This window comes from Acomys minous (assembly GCF_964271855.1).
Source record: "Acomys minous genome assembly, chromosome: 12".
NCBI lineage: Eukaryota > Metazoa > Chordata > Mammalia > Rodentia > Muridae > Acomys > Acomys minous.
In genome coordinates this window covers 97120511-97139772 of record NC_140493.1, presented here as the reverse complement: position 1 = coordinate 97139772, position 19262 = coordinate 97120511, and the positions used below count along the sequence as shown (strand labels likewise).

At 42.2% G+C, this 19262-nt stretch overlaps 1 protein-coding gene across 1 annotated transcript in view; it reads right to left on the bottom strand.

Annotated features, from left to right (window-relative positions):
• The window catches only part of EFCAB3 (EF-hand calcium binding domain 3), a 354012-nt gene that overhangs the window by 49356 nt on the left and 285394 nt on the right, over positions 1 to 19262 (bottom strand). Inside the window, exons 153-162 of the mRNA XM_084748227.1 lie at positions 17633 to 17743; positions 16248 to 16301; positions 15794 to 15898; positions 13531 to 13584; positions 10528 to 10632; positions 9337 to 9390; positions 8059 to 8163; positions 5510 to 5563; positions 1619 to 1723; positions 1369 to 1422 (exon numbers count right to left, since the gene is read on the bottom strand). Of these exons, the coding sequence (XP_084604353.1) occupies positions 1369 to 1422; positions 1619 to 1723; positions 5510 to 5563; positions 8059 to 8163; positions 9337 to 9390; positions 10528 to 10632; positions 13531 to 13584; positions 15794 to 15898; positions 16248 to 16301; positions 17633 to 17743 (801 nt within the window). The remainder of the gene's footprint in view (positions 1 to 1368; positions 1423 to 1618; positions 1724 to 5509; positions 5564 to 8058; positions 8164 to 9336; positions 9391 to 10527; positions 10633 to 13530; positions 13585 to 15793; positions 15899 to 16247; positions 16302 to 17632; positions 17744 to 19262) is intronic.

Genomic DNA, 19262 nt, shown 5'->3' with positions numbered 1-19262 from the left:
TTTGTGGGCCTGGAGGGTTGGGGGTGCATGTAGTCACTGCTAATGGGTAGAGCTGCATTTTGGGGTGATGAAGTACTGTAAAATTGATTGTGGTGATAACTGTGCAATTCTATTAGTGTAATAAAAACTCTTGAATTGCATACCTTAAGTGGGTGAATTGGACAGCATGTGAATTGTTTCTCAACAACATTTTTCCATTTGATTTCAATACAGCGTATGAAAACAAAATACAAACAGCCAGTCAGGACAATGTGATTAAAATTAGCATATGAAGGGTTCATTTGAATCAGTAGGAGTAAGTGTTCAGATTCCAGAAGGACAGTGGACAAACGGCCCTGAGAGGAAACTTGAAGCTTGGAAGCAATAGTGATAGAGGTCTTAGCCAGGGCTGTTACTGCTGCAATGAAGCACCATAGCCAAAAGGGACTTGGGGAGGAAGGGCTGATTTGGTCTACACCCTTATCACAGTCCATTGCTGAGGAAAGTCAGCACAGCAACTCAAACAGGGCAGGAACCTGGAGGCAGGAGCTGATGCAGGAGTTGCGGAGGCGCTGCTCATTGGCTTGCTCCTCAGGGCTTGCTCAGCCTGTTTGTTTTTTTTTTTTAATGGAACCCAGGACCACCAGCCCAGGGACGGCAGTATCCACAGTGGGCTGGGCCCTTCCCACATCAATCACTAACAAAATGCCCTATAGGCTTGCCTACAGTGTTCTTATGGAGGCATTTTTAAAATTGAGGTTTCCTTCTCCCAGATGACTCCAGCTTGTTTCAAGTTGACATACACCTAGTCAGCACTATAATAACCTTTCAATTTCACGATAAGAAAAAAGTGAAAATAACATTTTTTTATTTTAAGAAATGAATGAAAACATTCATTTTCATTGAATCAAATTAGCAAGAATCCAAAATGTAAAAGGGATATTTTAGTATTAAATATAAAATGAATAAAAAACAAGTAAGTATTCAATTAAAAATAGACATGTAGGGGCTGGAGAGATGGCTCAGAGGTTGAGAGCACTGACTGCTCCTCCAGAGGTCCTGAGTTCAATTCCCAGCAACCACATGGTAGCTCACAACCATCTATAATGTGATCTGGTGCCCTCTTCTGGCATGCAGGTGTACATGGAGGCAGGGCACTGTATACATAATAAATACATCTGAAAAAAAAAAAAGACACATACACAAGAAAACCAAGACGTAAGTACAATGTATAAATCCATTTTCATCTACATTATCTTATATTTTAGATTATTCTTGAACACCTAGTACATATCACATAATTATTGAATGAAACACATAGTTTTGTCATTTTAGTCTTTGAAGAAAGCTGAACATTTTACTGTTCTTGTCTTTTTTTTTCTTACTCACCTTTGAAGGACTTCATGCCAGACAGTAATTCTTTCTTAAACACTGTTTGGTCACCTGTAGGATAAAGCACAGTCATGTTTTTAAAGGACGATAAAAGTCTATGTTCATACATACTGAAAGGAAAAACCTAGAACCATCTCAGTTCTCCAGGGAATGAGGAACACTTAACCACAGTCCACTGAGCTCATAGTCGGGTGGTGCGCCTGCCCAGCACGGCCAAGCATCAGTGAAAACATCACATGGCACTTACCAGAAACGGTGAGAGTTTTAAGCAGTTTTTTGTTTTCCTTAGATGTTATTTCTATTCCCATGTCCTGCAGAACACTTTTTACGTCTTCTGTGTGAACCTTTTCTCCTTTAGGAAAAAGACAACAGTTTTAGCTGAGACTATAGAGTTTCATATTTTGTAACATTATGTGAATAAGATGCACACATGTAGCTCCTGTGAGAGTCATCCCTGTTAACATCAAGGGGAGGAGCGAGTGAGCGGGGAGGGTGTGTTAGCTCCCGAGTGTCAAGAACACGCCTGATTTCAGCAGGGTGAAGTGGTGCGTGCCGGGAACCCCAGCACCTGGGAGGCTGAGGCAGGAGGATAGGAGGTCTGGGGGCAGGAGGATTGTCTGAGGCAGGAGGATTGGAAGTTTGGCCAGTCTAGGCTATAGATCAAGATCTTGTCTTCAAGTGAACAAGCTCCCTCAACCATACAATAATTAAAAATAAAATAAAATAAAAAGAAATTTCAACAAGTAAAGCCTACACTGTCATATAATGAGTAAAATAGAAATTGTGTAACTTCTCAGTAATTTAGATGATTTGTGATGGTTAAATATAAACTAAACTAAACTAACTCTATTCTTTCTAAAAAACGATTTAAAATTTTAATTATGTGTGTGGGTTTGTGCACCTGATCCAATACCCGAGGAGGCCAGAAGAGGCCGTCTGAGGCCCTGAGCTGCAGTTACAGGTGGCTGAGAGCTGCCTGACTGAGTGGTGGGGGCCAAACGTGGGTCCCCTGCAACAGCAGCAGCACTGTTAGCTGCTGAGGCGTGTCCCCGCTGTAGCCGCGCTAGCCCTTGGCTTTGTTTCATATTCTTCCTCTAGCCCCTGTGCTGCCTTCGCTTTTCTCTTCTTTGGTCTCTATAACTGTAAAATGACAGCACAGCACAGAAGAATTTATAATACACAATTATTTTAAGTTTGGGAGGGCAAGAATCACATCTATGCCAAATAGAAATTTTATTAACTTTTTTTGCGTTAGCATACAAAGTAACGACATTTCTCCTCCTCCTCTCCCTTTCTCCTCCTTTCCTTTCCCCCGGTCCTCATCTTTCTTTCTTCTTTTCTTCCTCTTTCTTTCTTTCCTCTTTCTTTCGACAGGGTCCTATGCAGCCCAGGCTGGCTTTAAACCTGCCATGTAGCAGAGGGTGGCCTTGAACTGGAGTCTTCCTGCCTCTCCAGCCACGTGCTGGGATTACAGATGTGTCTTCTCCTTCAGTTCCCTTAACGTCTTCAGTATCTGATTTCTTCCTGGCAAGTTTGTTAGTGGTATATGGAAAGGCTACTTACTCATTTTGTATGTTAATTTTGTATTCTATTACCTTACTGAAATGTCTTCCCAGGGCTCGGGGTTTCTGGGAGAGACTCTAATGTCCTTTAAGTATAGGATCCATGTCATCTGCTGACAAGGACATTTTGAATTCCTGTGTTCTTATTTGTACCCATTTTCTTTTGTCTTAATTACTCGGGCTTCAAGTACGATACTGTTAAGAAATGTGAGAGTGGACACCATGTCTTGCTCCTGATTTTAGAGGAAATGCTTTAAGTAGTTTTTTAAAAAAAAATTTGGTATAATGTTGAGTCTACATTTGTTGTATGTAGTCTTCATTTTCTGAAGCATGTTCTTTCAATTCCTACTTTGTTCAGAGATTTTATCCTGAAGGATAAAAGTTTTTTTTTGGTCAAAGGCTGCTATCTGCAGATCATGTGACTTCTGCTCTTTCACCTGTGTGCACATCACACCTGCTGATTTGCATATGAAGAACGAGTCCTGTATCCCTGAGGTTAGGCTAATTTGATCGTGACCTATGATCTTAATGTGTTCTTGAATTTGACTTGTAGGTATTTTTGGTTTTTTTTTTTTTTTGCATCTATGTTCATCAGGGAAATTGGTCTGTTTTCTTGTTGTAGTTATGTCCTTATCCTGTTTTGGAATCAGAACAACTCTGGCTTTGTAAACTAAGTCTGTAAAATCAGCTCTGTCCCTGTCTCTTTTGTAGAACAGTTTGAGGATACTGGCGTTAGCTCTTCCTTAAGTGTTTTCTGAAACTCAGCAGAGACTCCATCTGGTTTAGAGCTTTACGTTGTGGGGAGAATTTTTATTGCTTCTTAAATCTCAATTTTATTTTTTTTTTGAGGATTTGTATGTGGTGTATGTACATGTTTGTTTAGGTGTGTGTGTATGTGTGTGTATATGTGTCTGTGTGTGTCTGTGTGTGTATGTGTGTGTGTGTGTGTGTATGTGTGTGTGTATGTGTATGTATATATGTGTGTGTGGGTGTGGGTGTGTGTAGGCCAGGCCAGAGGTTGACTTCAGGTGTCTTCCTCTATCGTTCTTGACCTTTGTATTCAGGGCGGAGTCTTCTCCTGCACCTGGGATGCACTGCTTGGCTGGACTGACTGTCCAATGAGCTCCAGGGGCTTGCCTGTCCTGACTCCTGGATCCCAGACAGGCACTGACACACCCAGCCTTTTTTCTTTTTCTTTTCGTTACATGAGTGCTGAGGATCTGAGCTCAGGCCTCATGTACATGTGGCAGGTACTTTATTGCCTGAGGCATTTCTCTAACTCTCTCAACCTTGTTTCTTGTTATGCATCTGTTTAAGTTGTTTATATTTTTTTGATTCAATTTTGGTATGTCATGTCTGTCTGAGAATGTATCATTTTAAAAAATAGGTTTTCTAATTCTTTTGGAATGAAAGTTTTCAAAGCATTTCCTGATAGCGCTCTGGATTTTACTGGAATCTGTTGTGACATCACATTTCTCCTCTAATATTATTTTAAGTTGAGTCTTCTCTTTCTTTTGGTCAGTTTGGCCTTCTCAAAGAATCAACGTTTTCTTGGGCAGTGGTGGCACATGCCTTTAATCCCAGCACCCCGAAGACAGAGGTAGGTGGATCTCTGTGAGTTCCAGGACAGACAGACTAGCCTAGTCTCTATAGTGAGTTCTAGGACAGACAGGGCTGTACAGAGAACCCTGTCTAGAAAAAGCAAAAACAAACAAACAAAGCAACAAAAGAAGAAAAAAGATCAAATTTTGGTAATGATTCTGTGTTAGACCTTTAGTCTTCATCAGTTTTTACCCCAATCTCTATTGACACCCGCTGTTCCTGGTTTACATTGCTCCAGCTTTTCCAAGGCCTTGAGGTGCATCAATGGGTTGTTAAATTGAGATCGCCCTGATTTCTTGTTTTTGTTTTTGTTTTTTTGAGATAGGGTTTCTTTGTGTAGCCTTGGCTTTCCTGGACTCACTTTGTAGACCAGGCTGGCCTTGAACTCACAGCGATCTGCCTGCCTCTGCCTCCCGAGTGCTGGGATTAAATGCATGTGTGACCACGCCCGGCTGATCTCTCTGATTTTTCAAAAGTATAAATAAACACTCATGGCTAGAAATCTCCCTCTGAGAATTACCCTGGACGTTTTGGTTTTGGTAAGTTGTGCTTTCATTTTCATCTGATTCTAGGAATTTAATTTTCCTTTCTGGTTTCTTCAGTGACCCACTGGTCACTCAAAAATATACTGTCAGTCACAAGCACTTGTGTGTTTTTGCTTTGCTCTTCGTGTCTAGTTTTATTCCAATGAATAAACCCTCATGAGTTACAAGGCGTTATCTCAGCAGTTAAGTATTTGTTAACACTTGCTTTGTTAGCTTCTCTGTTTTGGAGAAGCTTCCGTGGGCTGCCGAGAAGAGAGCCAATTCTCTGTTCTTCATGCATAGAGTATTCTACAGATAGCTATTAAGTATGTTTGATATATGGGATAGTTTAAGCCTGATCTTTTTGCTTTTTAGTTGATTTGTTAAATTGTATTTGGATATAAACATTAAAGGCCATAAATATAGTACTCATTTTGACAGCTCACTCACCTATGGCTTTTCTAACTTCATTCATCATTACACGAAAATCAACCTTCCCGTTACCTTTAAGACAAAAAAAGCATAAAAGAGATTTATAGAAAAGTCATATGAAATCATTAAGTTGTGAATTATAAGACAGAAACCCACATTGTTCGGGTCAGGTCCTTATCAATTTAATTAACATAGCTAGATAAATCTACAGTACAAGACTGTGTATAGTGCAATGCAAGGCAAATCGGTCAGCTTAGCTGCAAATCTGTTGTCTTTTGTGCTAAGAGAGCATTGGTCTATTCCTGGCTGCTCTCAGGGCTGCAGTGTGACAGACGCCATATTGATGTGTTCAGTCACTGCCCACTTACAATGACAGGACTTTGTCCTGAAATGGCCATTCTCAGACATTGTATCCTACTTTCTTTACTCAGGATTTCTCAAATTAAGGTGGAAAGCCACTGGACACACTAAAAACAGTTTGTAAAACTGCAAGTTTGAGAGCACCGGATGAGCGGCGCAGCTCCTGAAGCAACCGAGACTCAAAGGTGCCGTAGACAGTCTCTTCCACTGGGACTTGGTCAGGCGGACACAATTCGTTTATCCTGTTGTGTTATTTGTAATACTCCAACACTGCTAGTAACCCGGAGGGTGAACTACCAGGCATCAGTCTGTATTCTTACTATTATCTAGTCATCAGGATAGTGGCTTGCATGAGACCAATGCTACACAAATGTTTACTAAACAATAGTTATATGAAAATGCAAACACATTGCAGTTAATGAATTTACTTTAAAACCAATATACATTCATCTTAGATGAAAAAATAATTCTTGGTTTTAACACTTTTTCAGTTATGATAACCTTTTGTAAGCACCTTATTAATATGATTACTGTCATCACTTTCTTAAAAAAAATTTTTTTGTTGTTGTCACTTTCAAATGGAACAGGTAAGAACCTTTTTTTGATACAAATCTGCCTATAAAGCACAGGTGCTGTTCTACCCTTAACTGCATGTCTCCCTGAGGCCCACCGGGCCCGGAATTATCTATCCTTTCTTAAATGGTTACAGATGTGTAAAGCATTCCAAGAATTATGTGAACAACATCACACTTTAAATCATTTTAACAGTTGTGTTCCTAGATACTAAGAAAACAGGGCAATGCCAGGGTCTGCAGCACATTTATTGCATTGGGAGATTGAAATATCGATCAAAGTGGTTGAAAAACAAAAAAGTAGTTTTTGGAAAAACTGCTTACCTCTTATTAAGGCAAAAGGCCAACTGCCTAATACATCAGAAACACTAAAGTAAATTGAATGAATGAAGGAACGATATTTTCCATTGACTTAGAAAAATACATATTAATGGACTTGGATGACTCTTAAGGTTTTTAGTACTTCCTTAGCGGGCTGGCATCCTTCCAAATTCCTGAAGTTTTCTCATGTCTATTAGCATGAGACATCCAAATGTATGCCACAGTTAATTAATTCTATTTTCTTCTTTTTTAGTTACTTCTAATTATCATGTGTCTGGTGTGTGTATATGTGGGATGCATGTGTGCCACAGCATGTGTGTGGAGGTGAGGTGACAACTCTGTGGAGTCAGTTATCTCCTTCCGTCTTATGTGGGCTCTAGCGTTTGTATTCATGCCATCAGGCTTGAGTGGCAAATGTTTTTACCTACTGAGACATCTTGTTGGCCCTTATTTTCTTTCTTTCTTTCTTTCTTTCTTTCTTTCTTTCTTTCTTTCTTTCTTTTTGTTTTTTGAGATATAGTCTCACTATGTAGCTCAGACTGGCTTGTAACTTGCTTTCCTCCTGCCTCAGCCTCCCAAGTCCTGGGCTTGCAGCTGTATGCCACCACACCCATCTCTGATTAATTTTGTTCTTACTGTTATTATATTACTATAACATCCTGACTTGTAAAATTCTAAGAACTCACTGCAGCACAGCGTAATGGTTCCTTTCTAGAAGCCAGGTGTGGTAGCTTAAACCTCGAACATTTGCACTTGGAAGACCAAGGCAGGAGGATCACAAGTTTGAGCTAAGTCTGGACAAGAGATCCTGTCTCAAAAATCCAAAAAGAAAACAACTCTGGCACCAGACTACCTGAGCTTTCTTGGCTCCATCACTTTCTAGCTCTCTGAGTTTTGATAAGCGACACCCTAGTCTCTTTGTATGTAAAATAGAGGTAAAGACAGAACCTAACTGAGGGGATCATTCCGAACACGAGACAAGCTAATTACCTACAATGCACGCAGGATAACCCCTTGCATCTGTCAGGACCATGCAGTGTTCCTCAGCGCTATTTACTATTGGATTAGCACTACAGACCAAAAATGAATATCCTGGGTAGTCCTGTTTGAGGTTGGCATTTCCTGTGGTGGTGAGTGGAGACTAGATGCCTGACATTTGCGTGGGTGTCCTTGGTGTCCTTTCTCGAGCACTGGCCACTGGGCTCGTTTGGTAGCTCTGTGTGAAGTCACTGCAGTCTAACTTTCTTCTTTCCACACACATCCCAGGCCCACTGCCAAGCTCACGCTGCAAGTTTTACTAGGAGGTAAACTCACGATCAACTGGTAGTTGGTCTATCAGCATCTGGGCGTCATCCTTGTTGAGATTAATTTCTGCATCTTTAATGAGTGCTTTCACCTTATGTGAGGCCATCTTTAATCCTTAGGAGAGAAGGATTTGAGAAATATAATGATGAGGGGTCAGGAGGTCACTCGAGGTCATGTCCAAGTATCAGTGCTGTTCAGAGAAGGGGGGGTGGGGGGAAGGAGGCGAAGGACATTTAAACTATTCTACTGACAATGCCTTGTGAAGTCATTTTCCTTCTTTTGTCCTGTGAATCCTTACCTCTTGTTCTTGAGATTCCATTACAGCTGTGTGAGTGTGTTGCACGTACTGATAACTGAATTCAGGAATACACACATGCTAAGTAAACTCTCCTTGGGTAATACCTTGATTCTAGCTCTTAGAAGGAATTTAAAGAGAAGGAAGTGAGGAGTTTGGAGTTTCTATTAAAGACCTAAACTTGTATTTGTCAACGTAACTATATGATAGGATTTTGAAATTGGAATTAATAGACAAAAATCAAGTCCATAGATTTATTACAACACAATCTTGTAGGAAATTTATTTGTTGTAAGTTAGTTAATGTGTGTGTGTGTGTGTGTGTGTGTGTGTGTGTGTGTGTGTGTGTGTATCTTTCTGAAATGGTGCCATTGTCTGCAGCCACCTACTGTCCAGTTGCCACAGGGCTTTTTGTTTCCAGCTAAATGTTCCCTTCTGCTTGTCCCTGACTCCTCTAAGCTCCCATGAGACCCACGTTTTCAGATTATATATATGTCATATTTCTGTGGCTGTGCGGGTGTGTGCCTGGCTTATTTCACTTACGACAGTGGTCTCCACTTTCATTGATGTTGCTGTGAGTGATGAGATTTTCTTTTTTGATGGCCAGCCAGTATTCTGTTGTACACAGGCACCATTTTTCTTTATACATTGTTTACATTCCTTAGGTACTATAATACCATGGGAAACTTTTTAATACCATTTTTTTTCTAAATGCTATCTCTGGAAATTCAAGTTCAGTATTGCTGGAAAAAAGGCCTAATGCTCTAAGAGCTACTTTTCCGTATGGTTCTGATGTATGACTTTATTGGAGCCACTGTTGCCAGGTCTATTGCAGGGAGCCACTCTGACGAGCACAGTTTGTCTAAGGAGTTCAACAGCAGGGATGGCATAACTAATACTCCCAAAATTGTAGAGTAGGGAGAGGTTTGAAAACAACAGCGCGGCTCAAGGACTTCAGTGTCCCTGCCAAGAAAAGACCATCAGGCCCCTCACCTTCAATGCTCTCCAATTCTTTTATCAGCCTTTTCTTGAACAGCTTCCCACCAGCTGCAAGATGGAAAATTGCAAGTTTCAGGAGACAATGCAGTGACTCAGAAGTCCACTAAGAAGCAGAAACTGTAAAAACACTTTATTCTAGCACTTAATATTTTCACTCTAATAATAAAATTCAGAGCTGGGCACACGCCTTTAATCCCAACACTCAGGGAGGCAAAGGCAAGTGGATCTCTGTGAGTTCAAGGCCAGCCTGATCTACAGAGTGAGCCCAGAACAGCTAGGGTTACACAGAGAAACCCTATGGCAAAACACAGAAATCAACCAACCCCCAGGAGTGGAAACAAACCTCAGTTTGGTGAAACGTTGATGGCGGGTGAAATGCGGCATCTTTACTCATCATACAAGTTCATATCTTAACATTTCTCCAAGGCTGCTGTGGTACCCCTGTGCCCTCTCCCACCCCTGTGCCCTCTCCCGTGCCATCCCCCGTGCCCTCCCCCAGCACCATGGTACCCTCTGATGCTCACCATCAGTTGGGTAGTGCCCTCTCCCGTGCCATCCCCCGTGCCCTCCCCCGGCACCATGGTGCCCTCTGATGCTCACCATCAGTTGGGTAGTGCCCTCTCCCGTGCCATCCCCCGTGCCCTCCCCCGGCACCATGGTGCCCTCTGATGCTCACCATCAGTTGGGTAGTGCCCTCCCCCGTGCCGTCCCCCGTGCCCTCCCCTGGCACCATGGTGCCCTCTGACACTCACCATCAGTTGGGTAGTGCCCTCTCCTGTGCCCTCCCCTGGCACCATGGTGCCCTCTGATGCTCACCATCAGTTGGGTAGTGCCCTCTCCCGTGCCATCCCCCGTGCCCTCCCCCGGCACCATGGTGCCCTCTGATGCTCACCATCAGTTGGGTAGTGCCCTCTCCCGTGCCATCCCCCGTGCCCTCCCCCGGCACCATGGTGCCCTCTGATGCTCACCATCAGTTGGGTAGTGCCCTCCCCCGTGCCGTCCCCCGTGCCCTCCCCCGGCACCATGGTGCCCTCTGACACTCACCATCAGTTGGGTAGTGCCCTCTCCTGTGCCCTCCCCTGGCACCATGGTACCCTCTGATGCTCACCATCAGTTGGGTAGTGCCCTCTCCCGTGCCGTCCCCCGTGCCCTCCCCCGGCACCATGGTAACCCTCTGATGCTCACCATCAGTTGGCAGTTTACCCAGGAGTTTCATCATTTTATCTTCTGGGAGTTTTATGCCCATCTCTTCCAGGTAATCTTGTAGGTCAGAAATGTCAATTTTCTCACCTTTAAAAAGTGACAAGTCCTAATGTAACAGTTGAGAATTTGAAGAATGATAATTCTATATTACAGAAAAAAATAGTGTCTATTTCTTTCTTAGGTAAACATTACTGAACTCAAGTTGGCAAGAATGTAAGAAATAACTAAGGCAAAACTGAAGAGGCTTTCACCAAAGTTAGGTTGGATAATTAGATGCAAACACTTACCCACAAATAGGAAGAGTGAGGGCATGCACCTACTAGGGAGACACTGTGGATTATAATTTTATGAAAAACTAGAATCTTACTTTTCAGGGGTGTGTGTGTGTGTGTGTGTGTGTGTGTGTGTGTGTGTGTGTATGTGTGTGCGTAGCATATGTATGTGCAGTATATGCAGTTGTGTGCTTGTGCACACACTATGCAGGTATGTACAGAGGACAGAGAGGATGTTCATTTCCTGCTTTATTGTTCTGCCTTTCTTCCTTGAAACAAGGTTTCTCCTCTAATCTGGAGCTATGAGTGCAGGCAGCAAACCCCAGCAATGCCTACCCCCTCTCCCCTGCTGGCCTGTTTCCACCTCACAGCAATGGGGTTACAAGAGCCAGTGTGGCCCTGCTGGCTTTTTATGTGGATTCTGGGATGCAAACGAAGGTCCTCATGTTTTTACAGCAAGTGCTCTGACCTACCAAGAGCCATCTCCCCAGGAACCCCCCCCCCCCCCCCCCCCCGGTACAGGCTCCCTAATCACAGGTCATGTCAATATATGATGCTTTTTTTTCTCCAGGGTTTTTAAAAAGCCTTAACTCAGTTGGCTTTCTGTCAGATCGTATAGATTTAGTGGATTTCCTTTCCTATCCTTCCTTCCTCCCTTCCGTCTTCTTGTTCATGCTCTTCTTCTTCATCTTGTTCTCCTCTTCCTTCTTGTTCTTGTTCTTATTCCTCCTCCTCCTCTTCTTCTTCTGGTCTTTTTGACATAGGGTTTCTTTATGTAGCAGAGCCCTGGCCATCCTGCACTTGTTTTGTAGACCAGGCTCTCCTCACACTCACAGAGCCTGCCTCTGCCTCCCAGTGCTGGGATTAAAGGCAGGCATGTGCCACCACTCCCAGCCCTTTCTCTGTTCTTTTTTTCTTTTTAACATATACATTTATTTTATTACACATGAATAAAACAAACTACACACAGCAGTAAGAGACACGAGACAATCATGAGTTATATAAATGTTACATTCATAGTGATTTGGCTATTTGTATTTGTCAAACTTGAAGTAAACATCTTTTCTGTCTTGTTGGGTCTAAATTTCTGAATAAAATTTAATATCTATCATATCTCATCTCTATTAGCTTATATCACTTATTTTGATCTAAACAATCTGGTCTTCAACCCCCCCCACCACCACCACCAATCAGAGACTTGAGAAGGAAAAAACTTAAATGCCTGAGTGAACCAGTAGTGCAGGTTAGCAGCTTCCAAAATGAAAAACATGACAGAGACAGTTTACTGCCTGAACAGTTACCCAGCACTCTCTATAATGTTGGAGCCTCATCCTCAGCCTGAAGAAACCTTAAGAGAATGATGTCCCATTCCCTCTAAGGGGGCTGGGTAGGTTTCTGTTTGCTCTCTTGGTCTACAGATGCTTATTTCCATTGGGAGGTGGTTATAAGTTATTATTGGTCTTATACAGAAAGAAAACTAGGTTGAACTCAGGGATGCCTCTCTTTTCCTTTATCTTTCTTTCGTAGGTAAGGAAGTAGGAGCTAAAAAGAAAGGGGGATATAGAGATACAGAGGGAGGATAGAACAAAAGGTAGATTATTGAACCTACTCCTTAACTCAAGGCCTTAATTGTTACTCACAAAGAAGGTTATTTTTAAGTCATTGGTATAGAATTTTGTATATTGATGCAAATCATGGTCATGTCAAATACTTTCTCTGTTCTTGACAGTAATTACCACCCACTCTGGATCCTGGGTTTTCTCTGGAAAGTAAGCTCATCTCTACCCTTGCCCAGGAATACTAGCTTAGAAGGACTAACAATTTTTTTTCAAAATTATAACGTAAAGTGCTGGAGGGACCATGTGGCATCACCAACTATCAAACACGGGTAAGAAACAAAGTAGAGACCTCTGCGTGGTGACACACTCACTCCTCACCCCCAGGCATGAGGGCATGAAGAACCACATATCCTCTGCCCCTTTCAACCTTCTCCATGGCTGTGTGGAAATCCCCCTCATGCTGGTTTTTTTCTAGATTGATGATATGGTCTAAGCAGACAAATCCAATGCTGGCAAAACAAACTCCCGCTTTCAGTCTCTGCAACCTAAATGCCACGCTTCTGTCTGGAGAGGAATGCTTGGGGGTGGGGTTGGCAGATCATCTGCACACATGATTGGAGGAAAAAGGCACAAGGGCTGTTTTCCCCAAGGACTTTCTAGAAGCTTTCTTGTGAAGCTGGACTTCTGGGGTTTCTAATGCTTGCCTCTCAGCAGCTCTGGGGATTACAGCTGAAGTGAAAACACTTCTTCATCTGCTGTCTGCTTTTGACAAGACATGAACCTTACAATATGCCCTAGACTTATGGCTTCTGCTAAATTGCCCCAGTTACTTCTTATCGTCCCTTTATACCTCATCTGCTGTCAGAAACTCTGACCTTCCTTTCTCTGGAAAACACCCGCTCCCCGGTGAAGGGTCAGTGCTTCTGCTTGCTCCCCTGTGGAGCCTCCTCCTGTCACTCTTCCCTGGGCCTACATGGCCACTTCTGTTCTTTTCCGGTTCTGAGGCTTTTAACCTAACACCTATTCTACGGCACTTTCCTATACACGCTTTCCCTCAGCTGTGGAAGACTCAGCTACGCAGAGCTCTTGGGTGGCCTGTAGAGATCTCTACTTAAGGTCACTTACTAGATGATCAACAACCATTTGTAACCCACCTGTAAAAAGATTCCCTTTATCCATGACCTCACGCATAGCAACCGTCCCGTCATCTGTAAAGCAAGACAGAGTTTATGCACAAAAATGAAAATACACACAGAAAAAAAGATATAGAGTTACATACTGAAGCAAAACACAGAAATCTACTCAGTTTTCAATATTTGCTTTAGAATTCTATCCTGCTTTCATTTGACTGAAAACGGGGAGAGACAGAACTCCAATTATGAAAAGGACACTGATTTCACTGATTGTCTATAGTACCCATTTATTCTGTCAGGACAGAGGACGCTAGGCTAATGCCAACAACGCCTCTTCCTTTCCTTTTGGGAAGAATTCCACGTTATTGGTTATAGAACTGGCAAGTACCTTAAATGGATCAAGTGCTATATAGGAAAGTCTGACTGGAGACACCGACAGGACCTGTCCCAGGTCAGACTTGGCTTCAGCTGGCATTCTCCCACTAGCCACGCTCAACACGGATGGAAACATTTGATGAACTTAGCAGAACTTTAGCAATAGTTAAAGTACTTATTTATTGAGACAGGGTTGTCACTTATCACAGACTGACCTGGAGTTTACTGTGGATGACCTTGAATTTCTGATCCTCCTGCCTTTGCCTCGTGAGAGCTGGAGTTACGGACTTGTGCCAGTGTGCCCAGCTTAAATAGGATATTGTTATTTGATTTACTTTAAGTAATTAAAATATTTGAGGTAGTGCCTTTCTATTTAGAACTGGCTGGTATATAACTCTAGTTCAGGTTGGCCTCCAACTTGTGCTGGCCCTTCTACCCCCACTTCCCAAGTCCCGGGGCTTCAAGACACCCCTCTAAATGGGGCGTGTTTAAAGAAGACAGCACAGTGAGCCAGTGCCTCAAAGGAATACAGCTCCCCCATCTTCTCTCCTTCAGAGGAAGAAGGCTTTCTTGTCTTTATATACTCATTTAGTCCAGCAGGTGGCTGCTGGCCAGCTGGGGACAGGCATCTAATGCCATGTCCTAGGACCACCAGCCTGGAAAGGGCACCTCTGGGAGACATCTGCTACCTCTAGAAGTAAAATAGTTGTGCTATTTCATGAATGTTTCTTAGAGAGAACACACTAAGAAAAAGTATGTCCTTCGTGACCAGATTTTTTTCCCCCAAAAGATCAAAACTAGAGGAGACGCCATCAGCATCAGCCACAGAAGCGAAGAGGACCATACAAGGAATAAACTGAATGACTCATGCCGACACTCAGGTAAAACGGACGCCTAGGCATAAATCACCGACCCTGACCTAAGAGGAAGAAGACTAAACTTTACAGCCTGGCTTAAGGCCCTTCTGGCAGCCTACCTGTTCAGCCTTCCCACCCCAGACACTTTGTCACTTGAAGCAGAAATTCTAGCGTTGGAGAAATCCTTGCTACAATGTCTCATAGCAGCTTGCACTGTTTTTCTTAGCTGCAATGTCAGCTAAGACATTTCTGCTTATCTGACAATGTTCTCTGATCATTTTCCTGGCAAACTTAGCTTTTTGCTTTTTCAGAATCTCAGTGAAGGTGGTTTTTAGCGTTATAGTACAACTATAGAGCATTGGGATGACGTCTTGGCCTCTAAACGTCCTTACTAGTCTACGGGCTAGAGCCTTTGTGTTGCTGTACTAATACTCACATATGTTGGCTTACTGCATGACAAATCTCACTGCATGAGCTGATAAATTTCTGAGGACTACATTTAAATCCCTTTACATTTATTTTTATATGTATGAGTGTTTTGCCTGCATGTGCGTCTGTACAACACATGCATGCCTGGTGCCTGCAGAATCCAGAAGAGGGCGTCGGATCCCCCTGGAAATGGAGTTACAGGCACTTGTGAGCTTCCAGATGCATGCTGGGAATGGAACTCAGGTCCTCTGCCAGAGCAGCACATTCTCTTAACCACTGAGTCATCTCTCCAGCCCCTTAGCTTAAAAAAAAAAAAAAAAGATTTGTTTTTATTTTAAATTATGTGTGTGTATATGCACATGACTGCAGGTGCCTCTGGAGGCCAGAAGAGGGCAGAAGTGGGAGTTACAAGTGGTTGTGAGCTGCACAGGGTGGCTGCTATGAACAAACTTGAGTGTGCTGGAAGAGGAGTGAACAATCTTCTTAATAAGCCAGCCATCTCTTTAGCCTTGAAGATGACACTTTCTATCTTTTAGGATTAAAAAAAAAAAACCACTTTTGCAAAAATCCAAATTTACTCTCTGAAATTCTCATATTTAAGTCCAAAGTTAGGAGCAACTTACTATTAACTGGCAGGTTACGTATCAGGTCTTCATATTCGTTGTCCTCAAGTTCGTAGCCCATATTTTCCATGAAAGTCCTTATTTTTTTAAAATCAAGCTGAATTCCTTAGGAAAAGCATGAGAAAGAGAAAAGCAACTAAAAATGCTAGTCGTGCCCAGGCATTAATGTAAGGGGTGAGCAATCACTGGAATACCATTGTTTGAGCAAAGAGATTTATAAGGAGTTAGGTAGGTCTGCTGCATTCTAGCCAGGAACTACTAAGAACTCGCATAAAACACACCTGAGCTGCCATGGGAGTGGAAAATCATGTTTTCACAGGTTGTTGTGTTTAAGCAGCAAATGACTTAACAGCTTAAGACACAAAGAGGGTTAGTTGACAGATTTACCATCATCAAAATACCAAACAACAACAACAAAAATGGGAAGTCCAATTTTACCCAGCTTCTCACTTACCTTTGAGAGCCTTGATGCCATCCAGCAACTTGTGCTTGTATACTTTCCCCGAGGCTGCAAAGCAAGGCACAAACTGCGCACTGTGCCCTGGATGTGGCTCAGAGTCCACAGCCGCAGTAAACAGCTCTCAAGGGTCATATATATATATATATATATATATATATATATATATATATATATATATATATATATATATTTTTTTTCTATTTATATCCCAAGTTAAGAATTAGAATAGGGGAAAGTTAAGATAGTAAATCTAGCAGGGTATAGTGATGCACACCTTTAATCCCAGCACTCGGGAGGATCTCTGTGAGTTCGAGGCCAGCCTCGTCTACAAAGGGAGCCAAGGCTACACAGAGAAACCTTGCCTCGGCAGAGGGGGAGATAGTAAATCTATCCACCTGAAAACTAGTGGGTACATGGCTTCTCTCCCTCCCTTCCTCCTGTCCCCAGCACACAGTCTGGATGTCTAACCACCCGTGTTGACTGCAGCACTGTTGCTATTAGTCAAAGTTGGGTTCAGCTTAGGTGCTCATCAGCAGATGTGTGGAGAAAGAAAAATGTTTGTATTATTTAGCCATAAAGAACAAAATCTTGAAATCCTGTCATTTGCAGAAAATGGACAGAACTGCATGTCACAATACTAAGTGATAAATGAGCAATATTTGTAAAGACAAATACCATGTTTTTTCTCTCTCATTTAAGAACCCTGTGTATGTGTTGCAGAGGATCAAACCGAGTACCTTGGCCGCATGAGTAAAAACTCTATCATTGATCAATATTCCTGCTCTCATATGAACTATTTAGATTAAAAAAAAAGAAATGAAAATAAAGAATCATATTTGTTGGGGAGCACTGTGGGGGTACAGCAGGGGCTGAAGGCAGGACTGAGTAATAAAAGTACAACGAATGTATTTGTAAACATATGACAAAACCTTATAGTGTATATAAAGATATATACTAACAATAAAACAAATTATTTGTCACAATCAAATGCTTACTCATCAAAATATAGTAAATAGCATTTAAACATTTATATTAATATTTTATTCTTTTTTTTTTTTTCGAGACTGGGTTTCTCTGTGTAGCCTTGTCTGTCCTGGACTTGCTTTGTAGACCAGGCTAGCCTTGAACTCACAAAGATCCACCTGCCTCTGCCTCCCAGGTGCTGGGATTAAAGGCGTGCGCCATCACGCCTGGCTAATATTTTATTCTTAAAACATGTATTTTTCATTATTTTGTTTAACCCTCTCTGTAGTACCTAAACTATACATTACAGACTTTGTTTCATTCCCTTTTGTGACACCAGTACCTATTGGTCACTACCAGTTTTCACTGGGTCAGTAAACAGCTCATGGACAAATACATGCTGAGTGAGCACCTACCGTCAGCCAGCATACCTAAACCTCTCATCAATACATTGTTTTCTTTTAGGCGGTGTCTTAACCCAATGTTCTCAAGAACATTGTCCATGTCCCTGTGGTCAATCTCTTCCCCTAAGTAAAGAAGACGAGAGTAAAATTGTTCAATTACAAATTTAAGAACAAACCCACAATGTCTATGTAGCATCATCAAATATGAAATGTAAGAACAGTAACAAGGGCTGGAGAGGCTGCGCGCAGTGAAGAGCACCGACTGCTCTTCCAGGGATCCATGCTCAGTTCCCAGCACCCACATGGTGGCTCACAGCCATCTGTAACTCCAGTTCCAAAGGATCTAATGCCTTCTTCTGGCCTCTATGGGCACTATACACAACACACACACACACACACACACACACACACAGTACATACACATATATGTAGGCAAAACACCAATGGGTATAAAATAAAAATAAATAATCCCCAAAACATTTAAAAAAACCAACAGAGATGTTTCAGAAGAATCACAGAAATGCCACTTCTTTCTGGTCAGTGGAACTCTTTAATTTTGGGAATAAAAAACAAGCATACAGGAAGTTGGTGTTTCTTTAAACACCACTAAACCAAGTGATGCCAATCATTCTGCCTGTACTTAACATTTATTCTGATTTTTGTCTGAATTTTGCACGTAAAGACATTTAGACAAAAGGGTGATACACTGTGTGATACACTATGACACACTACAGCTTCTACAATGAGATATTTTATTTTGAGCAGTAATTCTGAATTTTGCTAACAAATGTCATAGGTGTAAATCTGCCATGTCATTTTGCTATTAAAACAGTAGAAAAAGAAAGCACGTTACTAGTCAGGTGTAGTGGCTTACATCTCTAATCCCAGCAGGTAGCAGGCTAAGGCAGCAGGCTTGCTGTGAGTTTGAGGCCACTGTAGGCTTTGTAGAGATTTTGAGGCAGCTTCAACTCCAGTAAGACTCTATCTTAAGAAACGAAAGCCTAGGCTGGAGAGATGGCGCTGAGGTTAAGAGCACTGACTGTTCCTCCAGGGGCCCTGAGTTCAATTTCCAGCAACCACATGGTGGCTCACACCATCTAGGATGTTATCTGATGCCCTTTTCTGGCCTGCAGGTGTACATACAGACAGAGCACTGTATATATAACAATAAATAAATAAATCTTAAAAAAAGAAACAAAAGCCCAACAAAATATTTTGTTTTGCTTAAACAAAATAAAAGATGCACACAAAAACAAACAAAAATTATGTTATTAAGAAACTTCAAAGAATATGGGCTTGCTGTTGGGGAAGTCCTCTGTTGACTTTAAAATCAGATATCAGTCAGGTGTGGTGGCCTTTAATTCCAGAACTCAGGAGGAAGGGGCAGGCAGATTTCTGTGGGTTCAAGACCAGCCTGCTCTGCAAAATGAGTTCCAGGGCCAATACACAGAGAAACCCTGTCTTGGAAAAAAGAAACTTGTTTTATATATTAAGAGATTTGTTTAAAAATTAGTTTTAGTAGCTGAGTGAGGTGGTGCATGCCTGTAATCCCAGCATTCAGGAGGCAGAGGCAGGTGATGTCTGTGAGTTCAAGGCCAGCCTGGTCTACAAAGTGAGCCCAGGACAGCCAAGAATACACTGA